General features: G+C 37.6%; 3 protein-coding genes and 2 long non-coding RNA genes across 7 annotated transcripts; 4 read left to right on the top strand and 1 right to left on the bottom strand.

The window, feature by feature from the left end:
- Positions 1-1,551: 1,551 nt before the first annotated feature.
- On the top strand, positions 1,552-3,272 carry LOC103426925 (uncharacterized). Its single transcript, XR_011580677.1, has 3 exons — positions 1,552-2,244; positions 2,598-2,685; positions 2,825-3,272. It is a non-coding gene; the product is annotated as an uncharacterized lncRNA (long non-coding RNA).
- Positions 3,273-4,768: 1,496 nt separating this feature from the next.
- On the top strand, positions 4,769-5,287 carry LOC114824954 (uncharacterized). Its single transcript, XR_003773571.2, has 3 exons — positions 4,769-4,831; positions 4,963-5,046; positions 5,216-5,287. It is a non-coding gene; the product is annotated as an uncharacterized lncRNA (long non-coding RNA).
- Positions 5,288-5,534: 247 nt separating this feature from the next.
- Positions 5,535-9,153, top strand: LOC114824953 (G-type lectin S-receptor-like serine/threonine-protein kinase At4g27290). Of its 2 annotated transcripts, XM_070821188.1 has the most exons (7): positions 5,535-6,929; positions 7,200-7,346; positions 7,443-7,573; positions 7,713-7,923; positions 8,024-8,261; positions 8,383-8,533; positions 8,623-9,153. In XM_070821188.1, exons 1-7 carry the CDS (start codon positions 5,639-5,641, stop codon positions 8,923-8,925), a joined length of 2,472 nt encoding a protein of 823 aa, XP_070677289.1. In that variant the 5' UTR covers positions 5,535-5,638; the 3' UTR covers positions 8,926-9,153. The 2 variants fall into 2 exon arrangements, with proteins under 2 accessions (XP_070677289.1, XP_070677290.1); XM_070821189.1 differs by lacking the exon at positions 7,200-7,346.
- Positions 9,154-10,780: 1,627 nt separating this feature from the next.
- LOC139195754 (uncharacterized) lies at positions 10,781-14,731 on the top strand. Of its 2 annotated transcripts, XM_070821185.1 has the most exons (5): positions 10,837-10,936; positions 11,855-11,907; positions 12,014-13,083; positions 13,455-13,839; positions 14,288-14,731. In XM_070821185.1, exons 2-4 carry the CDS (start codon positions 11,855-11,857, stop codon positions 13,829-13,831), a joined length of 1,500 nt encoding a protein of 499 aa, XP_070677286.1. In that variant the 5' UTR covers positions 10,837-10,936; the 3' UTR covers positions 13,832-13,839; positions 14,288-14,731. The 2 variants fall into 2 exon arrangements, with proteins under 2 accessions (XP_070677287.1, XP_070677286.1); XM_070821186.1 differs by lacking the exon at positions 11,855-11,907 and having other exon boundaries at positions 10,781-10,936.
- LOC139195755 (protein Iojap, chloroplastic-like) lies at positions 14,576-17,328 on the bottom strand. The gene is made up of 5 exons (XM_070821187.1): positions 17,001-17,328; positions 16,578-16,704; positions 16,258-16,396; positions 16,060-16,148; positions 14,576-15,134 (listed from the first exon to the last, which is right to left on the bottom strand). Exons 1-5 carry the CDS (start codon positions 17,247-17,249, stop codon positions 15,013-15,015), a joined length of 726 nt encoding a protein of 241 aa, XP_070677288.1. The 5' UTR covers positions 17,250-17,328; the 3' UTR covers positions 14,576-15,012.
- Positions 17,329-18,208: the final 880 nt, after the last annotated feature.

Genomic DNA, 18,208 nt, shown 5'->3' with positions numbered 1-18,208 from the left:
TAAACACTCCAACAGCAGCAAGTTGATCCCTACAGTCCTTGATGCGCTGCAGATACAAATCAATAGACTCGGACCCTTTCCTTATGTTCTGCAGATCAATCTTCATTTGAACAATACTGGTTCTAGTCATGTTAGAAAACCGTTCCTTCAGATTATTCCACATGTCCTGTGAACTTTGACAACCAATAACACAGGACAGAGCAGCAGTGGACAATGTAGCAGTGATTAGAGTCATGAGAGCTTTATCATGAATCTTCCATACTTTGTAATCGTCAGTAATATGATGTGAATTAGTAACAGTTTCTTCCTCAGAATCAGAATCCTGATATTTATCTGGGCAAGGAATGGATCCATCCACAAAACCAAAAATTCCATTTCCTTCTAATAAAAGCCCCATTTGAAAATTCCAGGTAACATAATTGGAATCATCCAATTTGACAGTGACAGTGTTACCAACACTAGGAATCAGCGAAGAAATTGGTGACTGAGTAAGTGCTAATTGAGCAACTGTAACCATGACGAGAACTGTAAAAGATCAATGTATCGTCAAGACTCAGAAAACAACTAAAGACACACAATTGGTCAATAAGATTCTCCACAGACGAACAGCAATACGTAAGCAAGCAAGAGGCACATCAAGAAACCAGATCAAGCAACACAAGAAACTCCAATCAAGATAATATCAAGAAAATCTCAACAATCCCACCGCAGCAACAATCGCAAATGAGCGAGACAAAACGACGATAAAACTACACCACAACGCCTTCAAGAAACACACAACAGCAACAATTAACGAAGGAATTTCAAGAAGAACAATCACTGACCGACAGACGAAAAAGCCCCAAATTTCTAGGGTTGCAGCAACCGACTTAGATCCACGACGACGAAACGAGACGAGCAAGACGAGAACAATTATTACCAAGATGAAAGCACAAACAAGACGAGCGGAAGCACAGCGATCAGGAACCGACGACGGTGTTACCCTTTGCCGGCGAAGATACCATGTCAACAGTAATGAAGGAAAGTACAGAGAGAAAATGTAGAGAGAGGAAGGAGAGAGAGTAAAAGAAATGTTATGTATATTTCCAGATATCAAATACAATATGTTTACCTCACTTATATATAAATACAACCACCTTATAACTAACTCCATATTCTTTACTCTACTAACGACACCTGGCACTAACCTAAGTCATTACCTCAAATAGTGCATGAATTGTGTGGCAAGTATGCTGAGAAGAGAAACACAAATGGAATTTGGGGATGCAAGGATTGTGGAAAAACTGAAGCTAGCACTGCTAGTTCTTAAACCGTTAAAAGAGCAAAAGAGGAGGATTTTAGTAATTAAGGGTATATTCGTACTTTCATTCAACTTTTGGTTATAATTACTTTAGTCTAAAGCAAGGTTTGAAATCGGCACCGTTTAAATGAACAGTGTTTGGGTCCGAATTTCAGTTTAATTACGGCCATGCCACTGTTTTACAGAGTGGCCTTTGTGGTTTGGACCGGATTTTTGTTCTATTTACGGCTATGCCATTGCTTGAATGAATGGCCATTGCGGAAGGTTTGGGTTCGAGAGGCCATGCCGCCTCTGGGATAGAGATAGAGGGAGGGAGAGGGAGAGAAATGAGTAGGGATCCCTCTCTGAGGGTTTCGCATTTGGGAGGTCGTGCTTATGGAGATAGAGATAGATCATCATAGAGATAGAGATAGGAGAGGGAGAGGGAGAGGGAGATCATCCACGATCCCGGGCGCGGCTCTCCGTTGGCCCGCGTCAGCTTCCGCCATCCGTTCAGGTACAAGAAGCAGAACGAGCTCTTCGTTGCCGCCGAGGGAAAGAGATGGGAGTATTTCTGCGATTTGCAGAGAGAGATGGGACAAGGGAGAGAGAGGGAGATGAAAGGATTTTCTGCGAGGATTGAAGGGAACGGGTATGGGAGTATGGGTTTACAGGCAACGGTATGGGCTGCACAGAGATGAGAGGATTTCTCCACCACCGCTCTCTCTCCCAACTCTCTCTCTCTCTGAGTGGCTCGAAGAAAAACGAAGAAGACGAAGAGGGAAATATACGATTGCCTATAGATCTAAGGTTAGGGTTTCGGAGGGGCATCTTGATCTGCGAAAGACGGTGCGTTTTGGGGGAAGAGGAAGAAGAGGATGGATTCGGTCCCTTCGAACTCACATGCGAACCTGGATGAACAGATTGCTCAGCTCATGCAGTGCAAGTCCTTGTCTGAACAAGAGGTACCCAAAGCCTCTAACTTTTAAGATTTTCAATTATTTTAATTTTAATTTTGAGAAATTTGGAAATATAACCATTTTGAGAACCATCTAATGAAACATACCCTATCCTTTCTAATTCTTATAAAACTAGCCAAAATTGAAGTTAAAAAAACTTAATTACCCGTATGTCAAAACTCTATCTTCTTCTCCTACCTCTGGAGCTCTAGTGTTTGTTTCTTTAACTCTTCATCTCTATCCCAATTGTTGAAACACTACCACCACACTTCTCTATACTCAGAGGCAATTGAACCAAGTGATTACTACATCAAATGCATAATTGTTGGTTTTTGTGTTGATCTTAAATTTGTTGTTAGGTTTCTTGGGTAGCTGTGGAACATCAGAATACATCACTCTCAAACACCCACTCTTTGGAACCGACCTTCTATGCTGGGTTTCTCAAATGTCTCTCTTATTTTGTTTTTGATGTCTTTTTTTCTTTTTCAAAACGAATCTGATTACATCTAAAGCTTATTTGGTGTTTTTATAAGAAAAAAATAAACGGGTTTATTGTTCTGATTTTATTTAATTGTATGAATTGCAGGTTAATTAATTTGTTCCTTTTATGGACCAAGAATGTAAAAGGTATGGATCTGGCAATTTTTTTTTTACGTATTGAAGAATACAAAAGGCATGGTTTTAGCAAGTTGTATACGAAGACGCAAGACCCAGGGGAGGAAAAGATAAGGAAAGGTATTCATGCATTAGTGTTTAATATTGATCAAATAGTGCATGAATTGTGTGGCAAGTATGCTGAGAAGAGAAACACAGATGGAATTTGGGGATGCAAGGATTGTGGAAAAACTGAAGCTAGCACTGCTAGTTCTTAAACCGTTAAAAGAGCAAAAGAGGAGGATTTTAGTAATTAAGGGTATATTCGTACTTTCATTCAACTTTTGGTTATAATTATCAACAATTTAAAAGGGTGGTTATAATTCTATACAGGGACCAAATTTTGGTGTAAATGTGTTTTTGGTGAGAATTTGTGTTGAGTTTTAGGAAATGAGACGGATCGAGCTCTGAAATGTTAGAGCTTGATGGGGCAGCTCGAAAAATGTGGTGCATTTCTTTGTTTGACACTATGGGCGTGATCTGTGAATTGAATTTAGCTGAATTAGGGTTCTTATTGGACCGATCTAGGGTTGTGATTTCATATAATTTGGGGATCCATGGATGAATGTTTTGATTTCACTTAGGTGGATCGATCTTTTTATTGGATTTACCACAGGGTTAAAAATTCTAAAGAAATACATGAACTTGGGGTTTGAAATGATTTGTTCTGCTTTTAGGATTGGGTATTGGCAATGTGGGTCAGATCCCCTTTTCTGTGACACTGCGGGTTTCCGTGTGTGGGTTTGTGAACAAAAAAAACAAAATTTGAGTTTCTAAGTATAAGGCCACAAAAACTGAATCTTTCAATAGATTTTTAAACCTATGTGGAGTTATGATTAGCCAATGTATAAAATATCGATAATATCAGAAATATTGGTAGTCTAAAAGCACGGAAATTTTGATGGAAATATCGGGATATTATCGATACCGATTGAATAAAAATCACGGAAATTGTAAGAATAACTTGGAAATTTTTATTGAAACTTTGCAGGATGTTTATTTAGTCAATTATATATTAGTTTATCACAAAAAATTGGAAGGAAATGCATTGCATGAAGATATAACTGATTTAAGTTGATTATATAACGAGCTGGCAAACATTGTGAGTGTAGAAAATATGTAGTAATTAATGAAAGAAGTTTAAACACACCATAATCATTTATATATAATGAATTAGTACAATATTTTACACTTTATACATTGCATGGTAAGATACATGAGTGACTTAGCAAAGTCTAAAATATCGATGATATCGGAAATATCGGTAGTCCAAAAACACGAAAATTTCGATGGAAATATAGGGATATTATGGATATTTTAGACCATGTGATTAGCAGAGACTTTACGGAGCGTAGTATTTGAGTATGGTTTTGGTTAAATGTGATCATTGTAATACATTGTTAAGGAGATACCTTGAATTCTTCCTTATTTGGACAGTTCTGAAATCAGTAATGTTAAACGTCCTTAGTTTACATTCTATTCTATGAGGAAACTCTATACGCCTTTTGATTTGCCAAATAATGTGCACTCTGCGGTGTATGCTTTATAGTGCATGTAAGCTACGAATATTTCTTGGGGAGGGATGAAGGGTTGTGTGGATATGCTAGGCTGATGGCATACTTTACAAGAGTGTTAGCTTTGAAAGTGAGTTGCTTTAGTGATTCTTGAATTTCAGAACATGGCTATGTTCTGTGGTACACCAGCCTATACACTATTACACGTTATAAGACCAAAAAAATTGCTCATTGAAAGTGCTAATGAGCAAGAAAACGGAAATCTGTTATTGAAAGTGCACGCATGTTCAATTTAATGTTTGTTGGCTTCTTGGGAGTTTATTTAAGATGTATAATAATTGTCATCTTAATTTTTTTGTTTAATATAGTTAAGGGTGCTCTGCGAGAAGACCAAGGAAATATTAATGGAAGAAAGCAATGTCCAGGTGGGCCTTTTTAGTTGCAAGTTTCCGTTTCATGTCTTTCTTTGTATTGTTTCATACAGGTTTTGGACCTATAATGATTTGGACATGTCTTGAGGTAAATGAATAACCATTTTGGGTCTTATGTTTTGCAGCCTGTGAAAAGCCCTGTAACTATCTGTGGTGATATTCATGGACAATTCCATGATCTGGCGGAGCTTTTCCGCATTGGAGGAAAGGTATTTGTTCTGATTTGGGCTATTTAATTCTTCTTACATTTGCTTAATAGGTTGCTACTTATCGGTGATGTTTTCTCTTTCCTATTTTGTAGTTTTCTGGTTTGTTCTGTTGGATGTTTCACTTTCCAAAACTAACATTTATTTCCTGTTGTTGCAATTTTGTTTGCAGTGCCCAGATACAAACTATTTGTTTATGGGAGATTATGTGGACCGTGGCTATTATTCAGTTGAAACAGTGACAGTAAGTACGAGTATTTTTATTTCTACTTATCTTTCAATTAGTTAAGCTATAATTTTTTGTGTATTGAAGTCAAATGTGGGGGCTGCTCTCTTCGTCTAATTTTTCCAACAATAATGCTACTATATATTAATTTATATATTTTGCTAAGACAATATCATTCTTGGACCGAGTCCGATGTCTACTTCCGATAATTTCCTCAGTTACACACTGGAGAACAATTTGTCTTCCCATGTGCCCAATTATTCAACAATATTGTAGTAAAAATGACAAAAAAATGCGAAATCATACATGTAAGAAGGGCGTAGAGGGACAATTGAGGTCTTTGATTTTCATTGCTTTCCCACGAATTTAATGAAAAATCCATTGAAAGCTTCAACCAAGATGTGCTTGCTTCTTTTCTACTCTACTTTGCTGCTCATTGTTGCAGCAGTATTCTCCATAGCTGATGACGGCACAAGTACATTTCAGTCCATTAGTGACGGTGAGACTGTAGTTTCAACCGGCGGAACATTTGAGCTAGGATTCTACAGTCCCGATGCTTCTAATAGACGGTACGTGGGGATATGGTACAAGAAGATTTCTGTTAAAACCATTGTATGGGTTGCCAACAGAGACACACCCCTCACTGATTTGTCTGGCGTCCTGAAGGTCACCAACCCCGGAATACTTGTCCTCAACCACAACATGAACACAATTTGGTCCTCCAATACATCGAGAACTGCACAGAATCCAGTGGCACGTCTTTTGGATTCGGGTAATCTTGTCGTGATAGATAGGAGTGATGATGACCCTGAAAACTTTCTGTGGCAAAGTTTTGATTACCCTGGCAATATAGTCTTACCAGGTGCGAAGCTTGGTAGGAACACAGTTACAGGCTTCAGTTGGCATGTTAGATCATGGAAAAGTCCTCAGGATCCTTCTCAAGGTAATTATACATATCAATTTGGTCCCAAAGGATATGCAGAAATGTTTCTGAGGGAAGGTTCGGTCATAAAATTTCGGAGTGGACCGTGGAATGGAGTCCGGTTCAGTGGAATGCCTCAGTTAAATCCAAACCCTATGTACACATACGGTCTTGTTTTTGAGCCTGATGAATTGTACTACAGTTACAAGCCTCGCAACAGCTCAATTCTTTCGAACTTGGTGTTAACTTCAGATGGACTTCTGCGGCGCTATACATGGATTGATAGAACCCAAAGTTGGGTTCTTTACCTAACAGTCCAGATCGATAACTGTGACAACTATGCATTCTGTGGTGTACATGGTACATGTAACATTGAAAAGTCCCCGGTTTGTAGCTGTTTGAAAGGATTTACACCGAAGTTTCCGAAAGAATGGGATTTGGTAGATTGGTCAAATGGTTGTGTGAGAAAGACTTCTCTAAATTGCACCGGAGACATGTTCCAAAAGTACTCGGGTTTGAAATTGCCTAGCACAGAACAATCCTGGTTTGACAGAAGTATGAACCTCAAGGAATGTGAGATGGTGTGCTTGAAGAACTGCTCCTGCACGGCGTATACAAATTTGGATATCCGAGATGGAGGAAGCGGATGTTTGCTATGGTACGGCGATCTAATTGATATAAGATACTTCGCTGAAAACGGGCAAGATATTTATATAAGAATGGCCTCATCGGAACTAGGTATGTAAAAAACCCCTGTTGGTGACTATGCATTTATTCATGATCAAAAGCTCGAAACAAAGTCAAGACATAACGAAGTGAAACGTTGTATTGATTCCAACAATTTAAACCTTGAATTTTGACACAATTAGCAATATCTTCTTTTAGAATTGTCTCACAAACTAGCAACTATTAGTTGGATGATAGACGCTATAGAGTTTTTATTTATTTATTCAGTACTGTCTGACTCATAGATTTTCTGTTTTAAAAAATCACTTATAAATCATGAAGACAATACAAAGATCGACGCTAAATACTCTGAATCCAAAGCGAAGAAAATGAGAATCATAATAAGCACAATTGTGTTGTCTACCGGACTGTTGATCATGGGCCTGGCCCTGCTGTTTTATGTTTGGAAGAAGCAGCACCAGATAGGTGGTAAGTTGGCTGTACTACTCTGCTCCTCTGCTTTCCAAGTTACATAGTTCTGTTGTATAGGGAATTTTTTTCACCCCCGTAACTATTTCTTTGCAGGAAAACTGGGATGCGGCCAAAAGGAGGATCTAGAATTACCGTTATTTGATTTGATGACTTTAGTTTCTGCAACCAGTAACTTTTCAATTGAAAACAAACTTGGTGAAGGCGGTTTCGGATCTGTCTTTAAGGTAAAACCAAATAGTCCTTCACAGTTTCCAAGTTCCATAGATACATGTAATTCTGATCACAATATGGAATGATGGATACAAATAGTGTGCAAACTACAAAGTATGAATTTTGGCCATAACATACGCTGATGGATTTCAGGGTACAATGAAAGATGGACAAGAAATCGCAGTGAAAAAGCTTTCAAAAAGTTCTCAACAAGGACTCAACGAGTTCAAGAATGAAGTTACACATATTGCCAAACTTCAGCACAGGAATCTAGTGAAGCTTCTCGGATACTGCATTCAAGAAGATGAGATGATGCTGATCTACGAGTTCATGCCTAACAAGAGCTTAGACTTCTTTATATTCGGTTTGACCACTCAAAAACCTTACATTTAGTTCGATTAGTCCACTTATGCTCGCATGATGTATTTTTTGACAATTGTGAACTGAAGTATGATATGCTGCAGATCAAAGAAGAAGGATGTTGTTAGACTGGCCGAAGCGCTTTGAAATTATTAATGGGATAGCTCGAGGGATCCTCTATCTTCATCAAGATTCTAGACTGAGAGTTATCCATAGAGATCTCAAAGCAAGTAACATTTTGTTAGGCAGTGAATTTAATCCGAAAATCTCAGACTTTGGCCTGGCTAGAAGCTTTGGAGGAAATGAAACGAAAGCAAAAACGAAGAAAGTGGTCGGAACATAGTAAGTATCCTAAAACACAATTGTACGACTCTTTTTTTACGAATTTTCAAAAACACTTATAGAAACTAGAAAGTCTAGATTCTTTGCATATAAAAACATTTTTTGACACATTGGTTTGCAGCGGTTACATGTCCCCAGAATATGCAATTGATGGTTTCTACTCTATAAAGTCCGACGTCTATAGCTTTGGTGTTATGGTGTTAGAGATAGTGAGTGGGAGCAAAAATAGAGGATTCTCTCATCCAGACCACAAACTCAACCTTCTTGGACATGTGAGTGTGACAACATCAAATGTCAGGTTAAAATTTCTTATCAGTCGATTCTAGTACTTCTACTAAGTAGACTAGTTTTCATGTTTTAGGCGTGGATGCTACACACAGAAGGCAGGCCTCTCGAATTGCTTGATACATCGATAGAGGACTCCATCACTTTGCATGAAGTTGAACGAACGATTCTTGTGGGTCTTTTGTGCGTGCAGCAGAATCCAAAAGATAGGCCGAGCATGTCAGCTACAATTCTAATGTTGGGTGGTGAAGGTGCATTACCCTCACCCCTAAAACCGGGTTTCTACAGTGAAAGGGATCTGACTGAACTCGAAGCCAGTCATTCTTCTAAAGCATGCTCAACTAATGAAGTCACTATTTCACTACTCGAGGCTCGATAAAATATTGGAAATGATTTTCGCACACGTCTGTCTTTATTTTGTCTCTTGATTTTCCTATAATTTCTTCAATTGGAAGACAATGTTATATAAGTCGTTGTCACATAGCAACACTCTTTAGGCCGATTCACAAAAGTTGTGAATATGATCAGAACTATCATATTATAAATCGATTTGTAAAGATAATATTTCAACAAAAAAAAAACAATCAATAAATTATGATATTGTTTAGTCGTTAAGGTATATAAAAACAATCAATAAAAGTATTACAAGCCGTTTGTGAGGAATTCTCATTTTTGAGTGGTCAAGCATTATTCATTTTTAAGGCCAAAAAATGAAAATCAACGAGGAAAATTTCCAACAAATTTCAGTATGTGGCTAGAACAAATTTTCGTCGATTGGAACATTTTCAAAATGTTTCAAATGAATTCTGAAAAATTTTACAATGCAACAAAAATTGTACGAAAATAAGTTTTATGACGTTTATGTTGAATTCCCCAAAACAGATTTAAAACCTTAAATGATAATTGTATATAAAAAAGAGAAATTTAACGAAGCATTTCCGGTACTGTTTACTTTTAACGAAAAATAACATTTTTACCTTTCTGGGTACTATTCACTACACCTTTATTTGTCCCCTTTCATTAAAATTAAAAAAAAATTGATTTTTTGTTAGTTTTTTCTTATAAAAAAATGAGTAGCGCTATCTAGACACTCATTTTACTTCTAACACTCTCAATTGTCACCCGTCAAATCAAATAAATAAAATTAAATCATAACCAAATATTAACAAGAATGCTTAAAAAATAAAAATAAATATATGAATAACTACTTCTGACATAAATTTATTCAGTTTGAAACGCGGAAAGACATGTCCAAGTAGGTGATACGGCATTCGACAACTTCTGTACCCGTCACTTCCAAATCCAAAATTCCCCTCTTTTTTTTTTTTTTTTGGTCAAGCAAATTTCCATCTCATCACTAATCTAAGGTGTAAAAAAAAAAAAGAGGTATTCATCAATTTCCCTCATGAACTTGTGACTATTGGCCAATTTTCCCTCTCAACTTTAATTTTAGCCAATTTCCCTGCTCAACTCCCATAATTAGTCAATTTGCACCCTACTGTTAATTTTTTAATTTGATCATAATTAAACAAGTGTGTGTAAGAAACTAAATAAGATGTATGTTAATCATTTTCCTATGTCTTTATCCTATTACAAATACATTAAAATTTAGAATTTTACAATTATCATAGATAGTATTATTAGTCATAATAAATCAGTATGGAGTAATTTTATTTGATTTTTTACTATACAAAATTGATAACGAAACGGATTGATGTGTACATTTTTGTATGTGAATACAATTTTATTTATAAAAGTGAAAGCTAAGTTCAAGTAAATTGCGGAGAATCAAGCTTTAATGCAAAAATGACTAGTCAATTCATAATTTTCGACTCCTTATTAAGAATAACCCATTTTATTGAAATAGGTCTGATCCATGAGTTTAGGATTATTATTTCTTCTTCTACATGTTTTAAACCCGATTCATAACTTTTTCTTATAATCAACCCATATCACATACTAATTGTATTATGTTTTTGTACATTTTACCCTATATTATGCAGGTGAGTTTATGTTAATTTTAGTACTTTGTTGGAAGTTATTAAAAAGATTGAAAAAAATAATAATAATAGATGGAAAAAAAAATTAACAGTAAGGTGTAAATTGACTAATTATGAGAGTTGATGGGAGAAATTGGCCAAATTAAAATTGAGGGGGAAAATTGACTAATTATGAGAGTTGAGGGGGGAATTGACCACAATTAAAGTTGAAGGGGGAAATTGGCCAATAATTACAAGTTCGGGAAATTGATGAATACCTCAAAAAAAAAAAAAAAAAAAAGTTGTGTTGTCTGTTCCTCTCTTCTTTCCCTCTTGAAAAGCCCTAATCTTCCCCTGGATTGAACTTTCTTCTGGGTTGGCTGGCCTCTGCAACATTTTCTACCAATAAAGGTCAGTTCTCTCTCTCTCTCTCTCTCGCTCTCTCTCTCTCTCTCTCTTTGTTTTGAGAATTGGGAATTTCCCGTGTTCTTGAACCATTTCCATATTTATTAGATTAAGTAAAGGAAACAAATTGTTCCAGTTTTTTTTTTCCACGTTTTGGATTGAATTAGTTGTTGGGTAACAATTAATGAAGCTAAATCTGGATTGCGAATTGTTGCCAATTGATCTTATGGGCTCTTGTCACTTATGATTTGTTTGTTTGAAAATTGGGGAGAAAAGTAATACAACTTTTGAAACAAACCCAACATTTTAAAAGTTGCATAAATCTTAATGGAGACAGTAATCGTTCCTCGCTGCATCGAGTGTGTTTAAAGATTTTCAATCTTCTGTATGAGCAAAGACTACCCCGTTTGGACAATATACTTGGAAGGAATATGGTTGCAAGGTTGGTTTAGTGTTTGGAAGAGTGTTTCCGGTCGATGCTGTAGCATTTAGTCTTCATCTTGCAGAACTGTTAAGCAATTTTATTTTTTTTCGTATCAGACAATCGTTTGACTTGGCCACACTGCTAGTTTGTGTTGAGTTTAGATGACATTGTGGCAGATTTTGGACATCACTTCAATTTCCTGACTAACGAGATTGTTAGATCGAAGTTTAATAAGAAAAGTTTTTGTGTTGGTTGCTCATACTAGTAATTTGGAAAACTTGGTTTATAACTTTATCTATACATAGGTCAAATGTCCCCTTGGCATGCAACGTACCATAGATCTTGCTTTTCTAGCGTACATATACAATCAATAGTTGAGCAGCTTGACATTTTTAAGGACCTTAGGAGAGCACTTTTTCAATATAAAATGTTCATCTATGTACACGCATGTATTTGTATGTATATATTTATACTTCATATTCTTTCTTTATAATACGCAGATGGTTCAGCTTTTGTGGCTTCAACTTAGGGGTCAAGGAGTTCCTAAATTCTCGTTAAAAAAAAAGAGAGGAGATTCTGATTGATGAATGATTATGCTGTTTTCAGTTTATTAATTTTGAGTTATGTCAGTGGTAACCTGTGCCTCTCTTCAAAATCAGGTATCAAGTATACCCAAAGGGTGTCATGGCAAGTAATGGCCTGCCATCTCTAGGTCGTGTGAAGCTAACTGATCTGGCACCTGCTGAAGGCCTTCCATCAGATTCTTACAGACTATCTGTTTCGACTTTGTCACAATCACTAGCACTCTATTCTGCTGCCATCATTCAGTTTCCAGTGAGTGATGGGGCACTTTTGAGGTCGGGTTTAGATTCGGCTCGCCTCTACTTCCACCAGAAAGCATCATACCCATCTGCAGATATGGTTAATAACAATGACCCTCGTGACTGGTGCAAGACTTCCGGTTATAATGCAGATCCTCAATTGTGGCTAGAAACCTATGATTACAGACCTGGACTCACTCCTTTAGAGCCCGACAACACAATGGAATTTCCTCCAGCAGGTTTACCAGATATATTTCCACTGCTTGCAAAGGCAGCTCGAGATATATTGGACGCTATCAGCTTCTATTTGAACTTGAGGAGCTCACCATTTACTGAAGTACTTGATAATGTTCCCTTAAGAGACCGGGAAATATCTTCTTCAGTATTATCTGTATGTTGTCATGCAAGGCCATCATTTCAGGGGACACAACACCATAGTTTTACGACCCAAGAGGATGGCCAGTTGGTTATGTTTTCTGACCATGAGCATCAAGTTGACAAAAGCTTGATATCTCTTGTCAAGTCAGACAAGGCTGGTCTACACATAAAGGACTTTCAGGGTCGTTGGGTTCTTGTGGACGAAAATCTTGGTCCTCAAGAAGCTATTGTTTACCCTGGACTTGCACTCTATCAGGCAACTGCAGGATATGTTAACCCTGCACTGCAGAGAACGGAGACTGCTAATACACAGAGCAACTTGTTTGGGCGATGTTCTTTGGCTTTTAAACTCATGCCTAAATCCATGACCAGTCTTAGTTGTTCAGAGATGAGAGCCGCTGGTCATGGGGTTGAAGCTCAGTTCCAGCTTCCAGTAGCGGTTGATGACTTTATGCAGAGATCCCACCCCACCGATCAACTCTTTAACAGACATGGTTTCCAAAGTTCCAATTTCCATGCAGCACAAGATGGTATGCTGCATTTAATCTTCTTTACCAATTGCCTGCTTGTTACATACTGTAAATTGATTTCATAATGCAATTTTTTTAATGACAGCTTACTTTAATTAGGATTGGTCTTACTGACTGAAGCATATGCACACACCAAAAATAAGTTCAATGTATAAGCTAAATTAAGTCCGGCTCTATTGATAGTAATCATCAACTACTTAATAGTTTTCACATTTCTGCTGTCATAAACAAGGATCTTCAATCTAGTTTTATCTTCTAAAATTATCTCTGTCTCTTGAATCCTCTTGATATTGGATTGCACGTGTTTATGTGTATCTCTTAGTGAGAAGCTTTTAACAGCAGGTCCTTGGGTCGATGAAATGCTGGTACAGGATCTATGAAGCCTTTGTTGAGGAGGAGAAAGAGTGAAAGAACCAAACCTTTGCCACCTTCCAAGAGATTACGGGTTGAGGCCCAGAGAGTCCTGAAGGAAAGGGTTCAAGACATTGCAGACAAGAAGGGAATCAAGCTGAGGTTCTGCAACCTGAAGGAGTGTGAGAATCACATTCAGACAGTTGATAGCCCCTGTGCCAATATAAGAATGGAGATTGGGTGGCCACACGGGGTGCCATTTGTTCATCCCCATGATCTCCCCAACAAGGCAAAGATCGGTTTCCTTGAAGCCTATGAACCTGGTTGGACAGCCACTCATGATATGGAGTTAAGTCTAACTGAACCTGGACAGGCTGGCCAGTCAACACTCGGTTAATTGTAACTGTAAGTCCCATTCTAGCAATCAAGTAAAAAAGTTAGTATTTAAATAACCAAGCATCCTTACACATTATATTCCTCTCTTTAGTTCAATGCTTTGCAGATAATCACATATTATTTCTCTTGGCGCACACATTATATGTGAAATCATAATAGGATATATGCCAGTGAAACGTAGTGTCTAAAGATTGTGCTAGGAATAGAAGTTATATGCTTCTCTCTGTGGTAGAATTAAGAACAGAAAAGTAAACTTTGCCAATGGTGATATTTTTCGTTGCAGGAGTTCCGTGGATATATGTTAATTCTCTGTTGTGTAAATGCAACACAGAATTGGACAATTAGTTGTATTGCAGTTCTTTCCCTGATATAGCTCATTTGGGCTGCATTTCCCTCATTAAATTTGATGTCTACTATGCGAACTGATATTCATCCTTTTTTTTTTCTCTCCCTGCAGGAATTGTTTGACTCGACTTTGATGGCCGATAACAGTACTGGTAACTTCCAATACACGGCACCGAGAAGCGTGGTCCAACTTCACGCGATTCTCGTAGGATGACAATCGTGACTCATACTGCCCATACTAAGTTTTCGGTTTGTATAGACATTTTGAGAAAAGTTGACAAAGCGAACACCATGTATTTGGAACCTTCATCTGCTACATGTATCGTGTCGGGAGCAATAGGATCGGAAAAGCGCTGAATGAAATGGTGTAGGTTTTGATGCTGTAATACTACACTTGTAATTCGAATTTCAATGCTTTCCAGTGCGAGTTGTAGATTAATAAAGAGAGAGCACCTGATCTTGTTGGTAGATCTTCCTCTAACCAATCTTGTACTCTGTTTTATACAGTGCAACTTATATTTCACGGTTAATAATACAGACACCTAGTTTTTCAAGATTCTAAACATAACCGCGCACGGTCGGTACATACAAGCCTCGGGTCGTTTGGATGCCCCGAGAAAACAGAAGCACTCCTTAAAGTTGCGTTAGTGTTTACACAATACAACGTGCCCGCTGCATTTTATAACTGGTATTGCCAAGAAACCCTGTTCAGTAACCTTCTGTCACTCTGCAAGTGAGACAGTAGTTCAAGGGCCCAAAACTGGTAGAGGTTTACAGATCTGCAGTAGCAATCCACAGCACTCGGTTTGAATTTTCCGCGTAAATTCAAGGCTTTTCTCAGCCTCGAAATGGTGACTGGTTTTCAAAAGGCAATTTAACGGGCGTAGCATTAGCATAGAATTCTTCCAAGTTGTAGAAAGCTCGCTGTGGCGGAAGAAATATATGAATAACAACATCACCTGAAATAAGACACGAGTGAAGCATTCTGGGTTAGATCGAGAATTCTTGAATAAGAATCTGTCAGCGAATTTAACAATTTCTAGAAAGACACTGCAACCACACTCTCACGCTTACAACGAATCACCAGACACCTAATGATTGACCCCATAGCTGTGCAAATATGTCTGAGGACACCAAAATCATGACCGGAAAACAACATTTTCAGGTATCTTATGACTAGCAAAATCAAGTTCCCAACAGACTGATGCTACAATACTTCCCAATTTAAAATGTATAACAGCTAGAACCTAACAGAACATGCAGCCATGTCTTGAAGTTCTAGAACAGAAGACACAATTCAGTACAGAATGTAATCCCTTTATGCATAGTTATGACGCAAGAAGAAAAACTTGAGAAGAATGGGGTTGAAATTCACAAAGCAGAGTAACATCAAAGCTTAATTGGGGACATTGAATATGTTGGTGGGTGCTATGGGCACTGGGACTGTCTTGGCAATAGTCACTGCCAACATATTCATTGTTTTTCACTCAAGCTTATGCACTCAAAAAATAAAAATTTGACTGGCTAATAACACGTTTCATCTAAATAAGTCAAAAGGGTCATATAAGAAAGTTATAGGCAGCTCAGATACTACCATATGGAAATAGTTACTCCCACATCAATCAAACAACAGGAATTGTTTCACATTAGCACTGCGATAACAATTTCAAACAGGTACCACATCCCAGTTGCCAAAAACCATGAATGGAGTAGAAGGATATAGTAAATAGGTAAGCAAAATAAAAGCACAAGGTTCATATTATATATTATTACCCATGGAATCTGCATCAATGTAAATCTAAAATGAGTTCAACGTCACATCCCATATTTCCAATTAAGCCATGATTAAAAAATTTCACTACAATGTGAAGGAATAAAACTCACCAAAATCCAACAGGGTCCATGAGTTGGGTTTTGAGTCCCCAGATGAAACTCTTCCATACTTCTCCTCTGCCAGATCTCTTATCCGGGACCTTAATTGCAGCATAAAGATCAAATCAAATATTTCTTCCAAGTCTGCCACACAATTTATCATGCAAATCAAACATAAACATTCAAAAATTTAAAGTTTGAAGCACTTACGCAATTGCATCACTTTGCGGACGAGAAAATGCTGTGGCAATAATAAAAAACCGAGTCCAATACACAAGAGGCTTCACAAATAGGACCTTTATATCTCCTGCTTTTACGTCATTTGCAACGTTGGCCATTGCAACAGCAACTAAATAGATTGCAGGAAATCACTAATCAGCTTCATAAAATAAGCATATTTTGAAGGTCTAGGTTCATAACGCTAGAGATTATAATAATGAAAACTAGAAAGAATCTTCATATCAGTTGCCCGTGTAACATTAAGGCCGAAACAAAGAATCTAGCTCAGATTGCTTACGATATGAGCTTACATGATAAGCTTTCAGCATCATCATCAAGCTCTGTGCTAGGTGACTTCCTGTCATTGCTACTATATACCACCTTTCCATATTTATCAAACAAGTCATCAAACATATCGTCTGTATCTTCGCTTACATTCTGCAATGTGCCATTGATTCAGCTAAGCATTCAAGGTTTAAAACGACAGAACACAAATCACAAAAATTAAAAAAAACCCTTACAAGTTTTACTTCTTTTCTCATAAAACAACGACTCTATACAAAACAATACAAGAAAAAAAAAACATCATACGAAAAGTTTGAATATTTACAAGATAAGCTTCAAAAAAATAAAAAATCATAAATATGTTCATTTAGTAGCAGAAATTACACAAAATTCAAAACCTTTAACGCTAGTCACATGGATTTGGAAACCCGAAAAACGAAATCACATACCGGAGTGAAACTATCTTCAGCTTCCTTGGCGCGAGCCAAACGCAATCTGGGCAATTCCCTGGACTTCAAATTTAAGTTCTTGCTTCTAGGCGCTTGCCAAAAGCACTTGCAGTGCAAGCACTTATGAGGAAAAATCGTGGTGGGACTTTGACAGAGCCTGGGTTGAAGACAACCCAGCTTTTGGAGGTCGTCGGAGAACCGGAATCCAGCACCAGCTCCGGCGACAGACAGAGTAATGAGCACCGCCATTTTGGGTGTTTTGGTTTTTGGTACGACTGCAAAGATTGTTGAAGATGAGAGAAAATATACGACATCACCGGAAACAATGGTCATCGAATCATAATGGGTTTTGGGTGTTCGGGTGTTCGGGTATTTGGGCTTGGGCTTTCTACATCATGTCTGGCCCAGTCTTTTTTTTCTCTCTCTTTATTTATTTCTTTTTCGTGAATTAGTTTTTTCTTTTATTTGTTTACGAAGAAAGTCGGATTTTGCAAGAAATTTGTAGTTAAAGCGATTAAGTTGCTCTTATGGAACCAAGGTAGAAAAGATTGAGAAAATCAATCAATCACAACCACAGTTTACGGATTCCTTGGAAGTTAAGGATTGGGAATCCTTTTTAGAAATCAAATTGACTCAGTCTTATGCATAAAAATACTTGCTTTCCATAGGAGTTGCATGCTAGATCAGTCACTTATCTCGCACAAAAGGTCCTAGGTTCGTTTCTCCCTCTTTCTGCTCTCATTTGTGCCACAAGAAAAAGAAAAGAAAAAAAAAGAGAAACCAGATTTTGTTTAGGAGAAAAGGTTTTCGATCGCAAAGTCTTGTGGAGGTAAATTTGGTGTTTTGCGTCCCTTGGTGATAATTATTTTTCTCTGTCAACCACCACCATCCTACTTTCAGGACTTGCCAGTTTTATAATCATTCTACAAAACTAAAGGAACACTACAAGAAGCAAAAATTCTTAAGTGATTCAAAGTAGGGGTGGACAAACGAGTCCAGGATTTGGTACTCACGATTCCCCGGGGGGGGGGGTACAAATTTATCAAAGAAGAAATGGGGCGGGACGGGGCGAGTCCAAAACTTAGGAAGCACGGGGGCCGGACCGGCCCGTCTCTAATATGAAACGAATGGATTGGATCAAGGGATTGAATTTCTTTCTCACTTGGTCGAGCCCGCAATCCCCACTATCTCGATTTGACCTTTTCTTT

The sequence above is a fragment of the Malus domestica genome, chromosome 05, assembly GCF_042453785.1.
Source record: "Malus domestica chromosome 05, GDT2T_hap1".
NCBI lineage: Eukaryota > Viridiplantae > Streptophyta > Magnoliopsida > Rosales > Rosaceae > Malus > Malus domestica.
This window is presented reverse-complemented; position numbering and strand designations above follow the sequence as displayed.

Excerpts from the sequence above, each read along its gene's own strand:
- LOC114824953 (XM_070821188.1), top strand. The coding sequence starts at position 5,639 with ATGAAAAATCCATTGAAAGCTTCAACCAAGATGTGCTTGCTTCTTTTC. Across the intron at positions 6,930-7,199 it reads AATGGCCTCATCGGAACTAG|ACAATACAAAGATCGACGCT; the intron begins GTATGTAAAAAA and ends TAAATCATGAAG. Across the intron at positions 8,534-8,622 it reads AACTCAACCTTCTTGGACAT|GCGTGGATGCTACACACAGA; the intron begins GTGAGTGTGACA and ends TTCATGTTTTAG.
- LOC139195754 (XM_070821185.1), top strand. The coding sequence starts at position 11,855 with ATGGTTCAGCTTTTGTGGCTTCAACTTAGGGGTCAAGGAGTTCCTAAA. Across the intron at positions 11,908-12,013 it reads CAAGGAGTTCCTAAATTCTC|GTATCAAGTATACCCAAAGG; the intron begins GTTAAAAAAAAA and ends CTTCAAAATCAG. Across the intron at positions 13,084-13,454 it reads TTTCCATGCAGCACAAGATG|GATCTATGAAGCCTTTGTTG; the intron begins GTATGCTGCATT and ends ATGCTGGTACAG.
- LOC139195755 (XM_070821187.1), bottom strand. The coding sequence starts at position 17,249 with ATGGCGGTGCTCATTACTCTGTCTGTCGCCGGAGCTGGTGCTGGATTC. Across the intron at positions 16,397-16,577 it reads TGATGCTGAAAGCTTATCAT|TTGCTGTTGCAATGGCCAAC; the intron begins GTAAGCTCATAT and ends CAATCTATTTAG. Across the intron at positions 16,149-16,257 it reads CCGCAAAGTGATGCAATTGC|GTCCCGGATAAGAGATCTGG; the intron begins GTAAGTGCTTCA and ends GCTGCAATTAAG.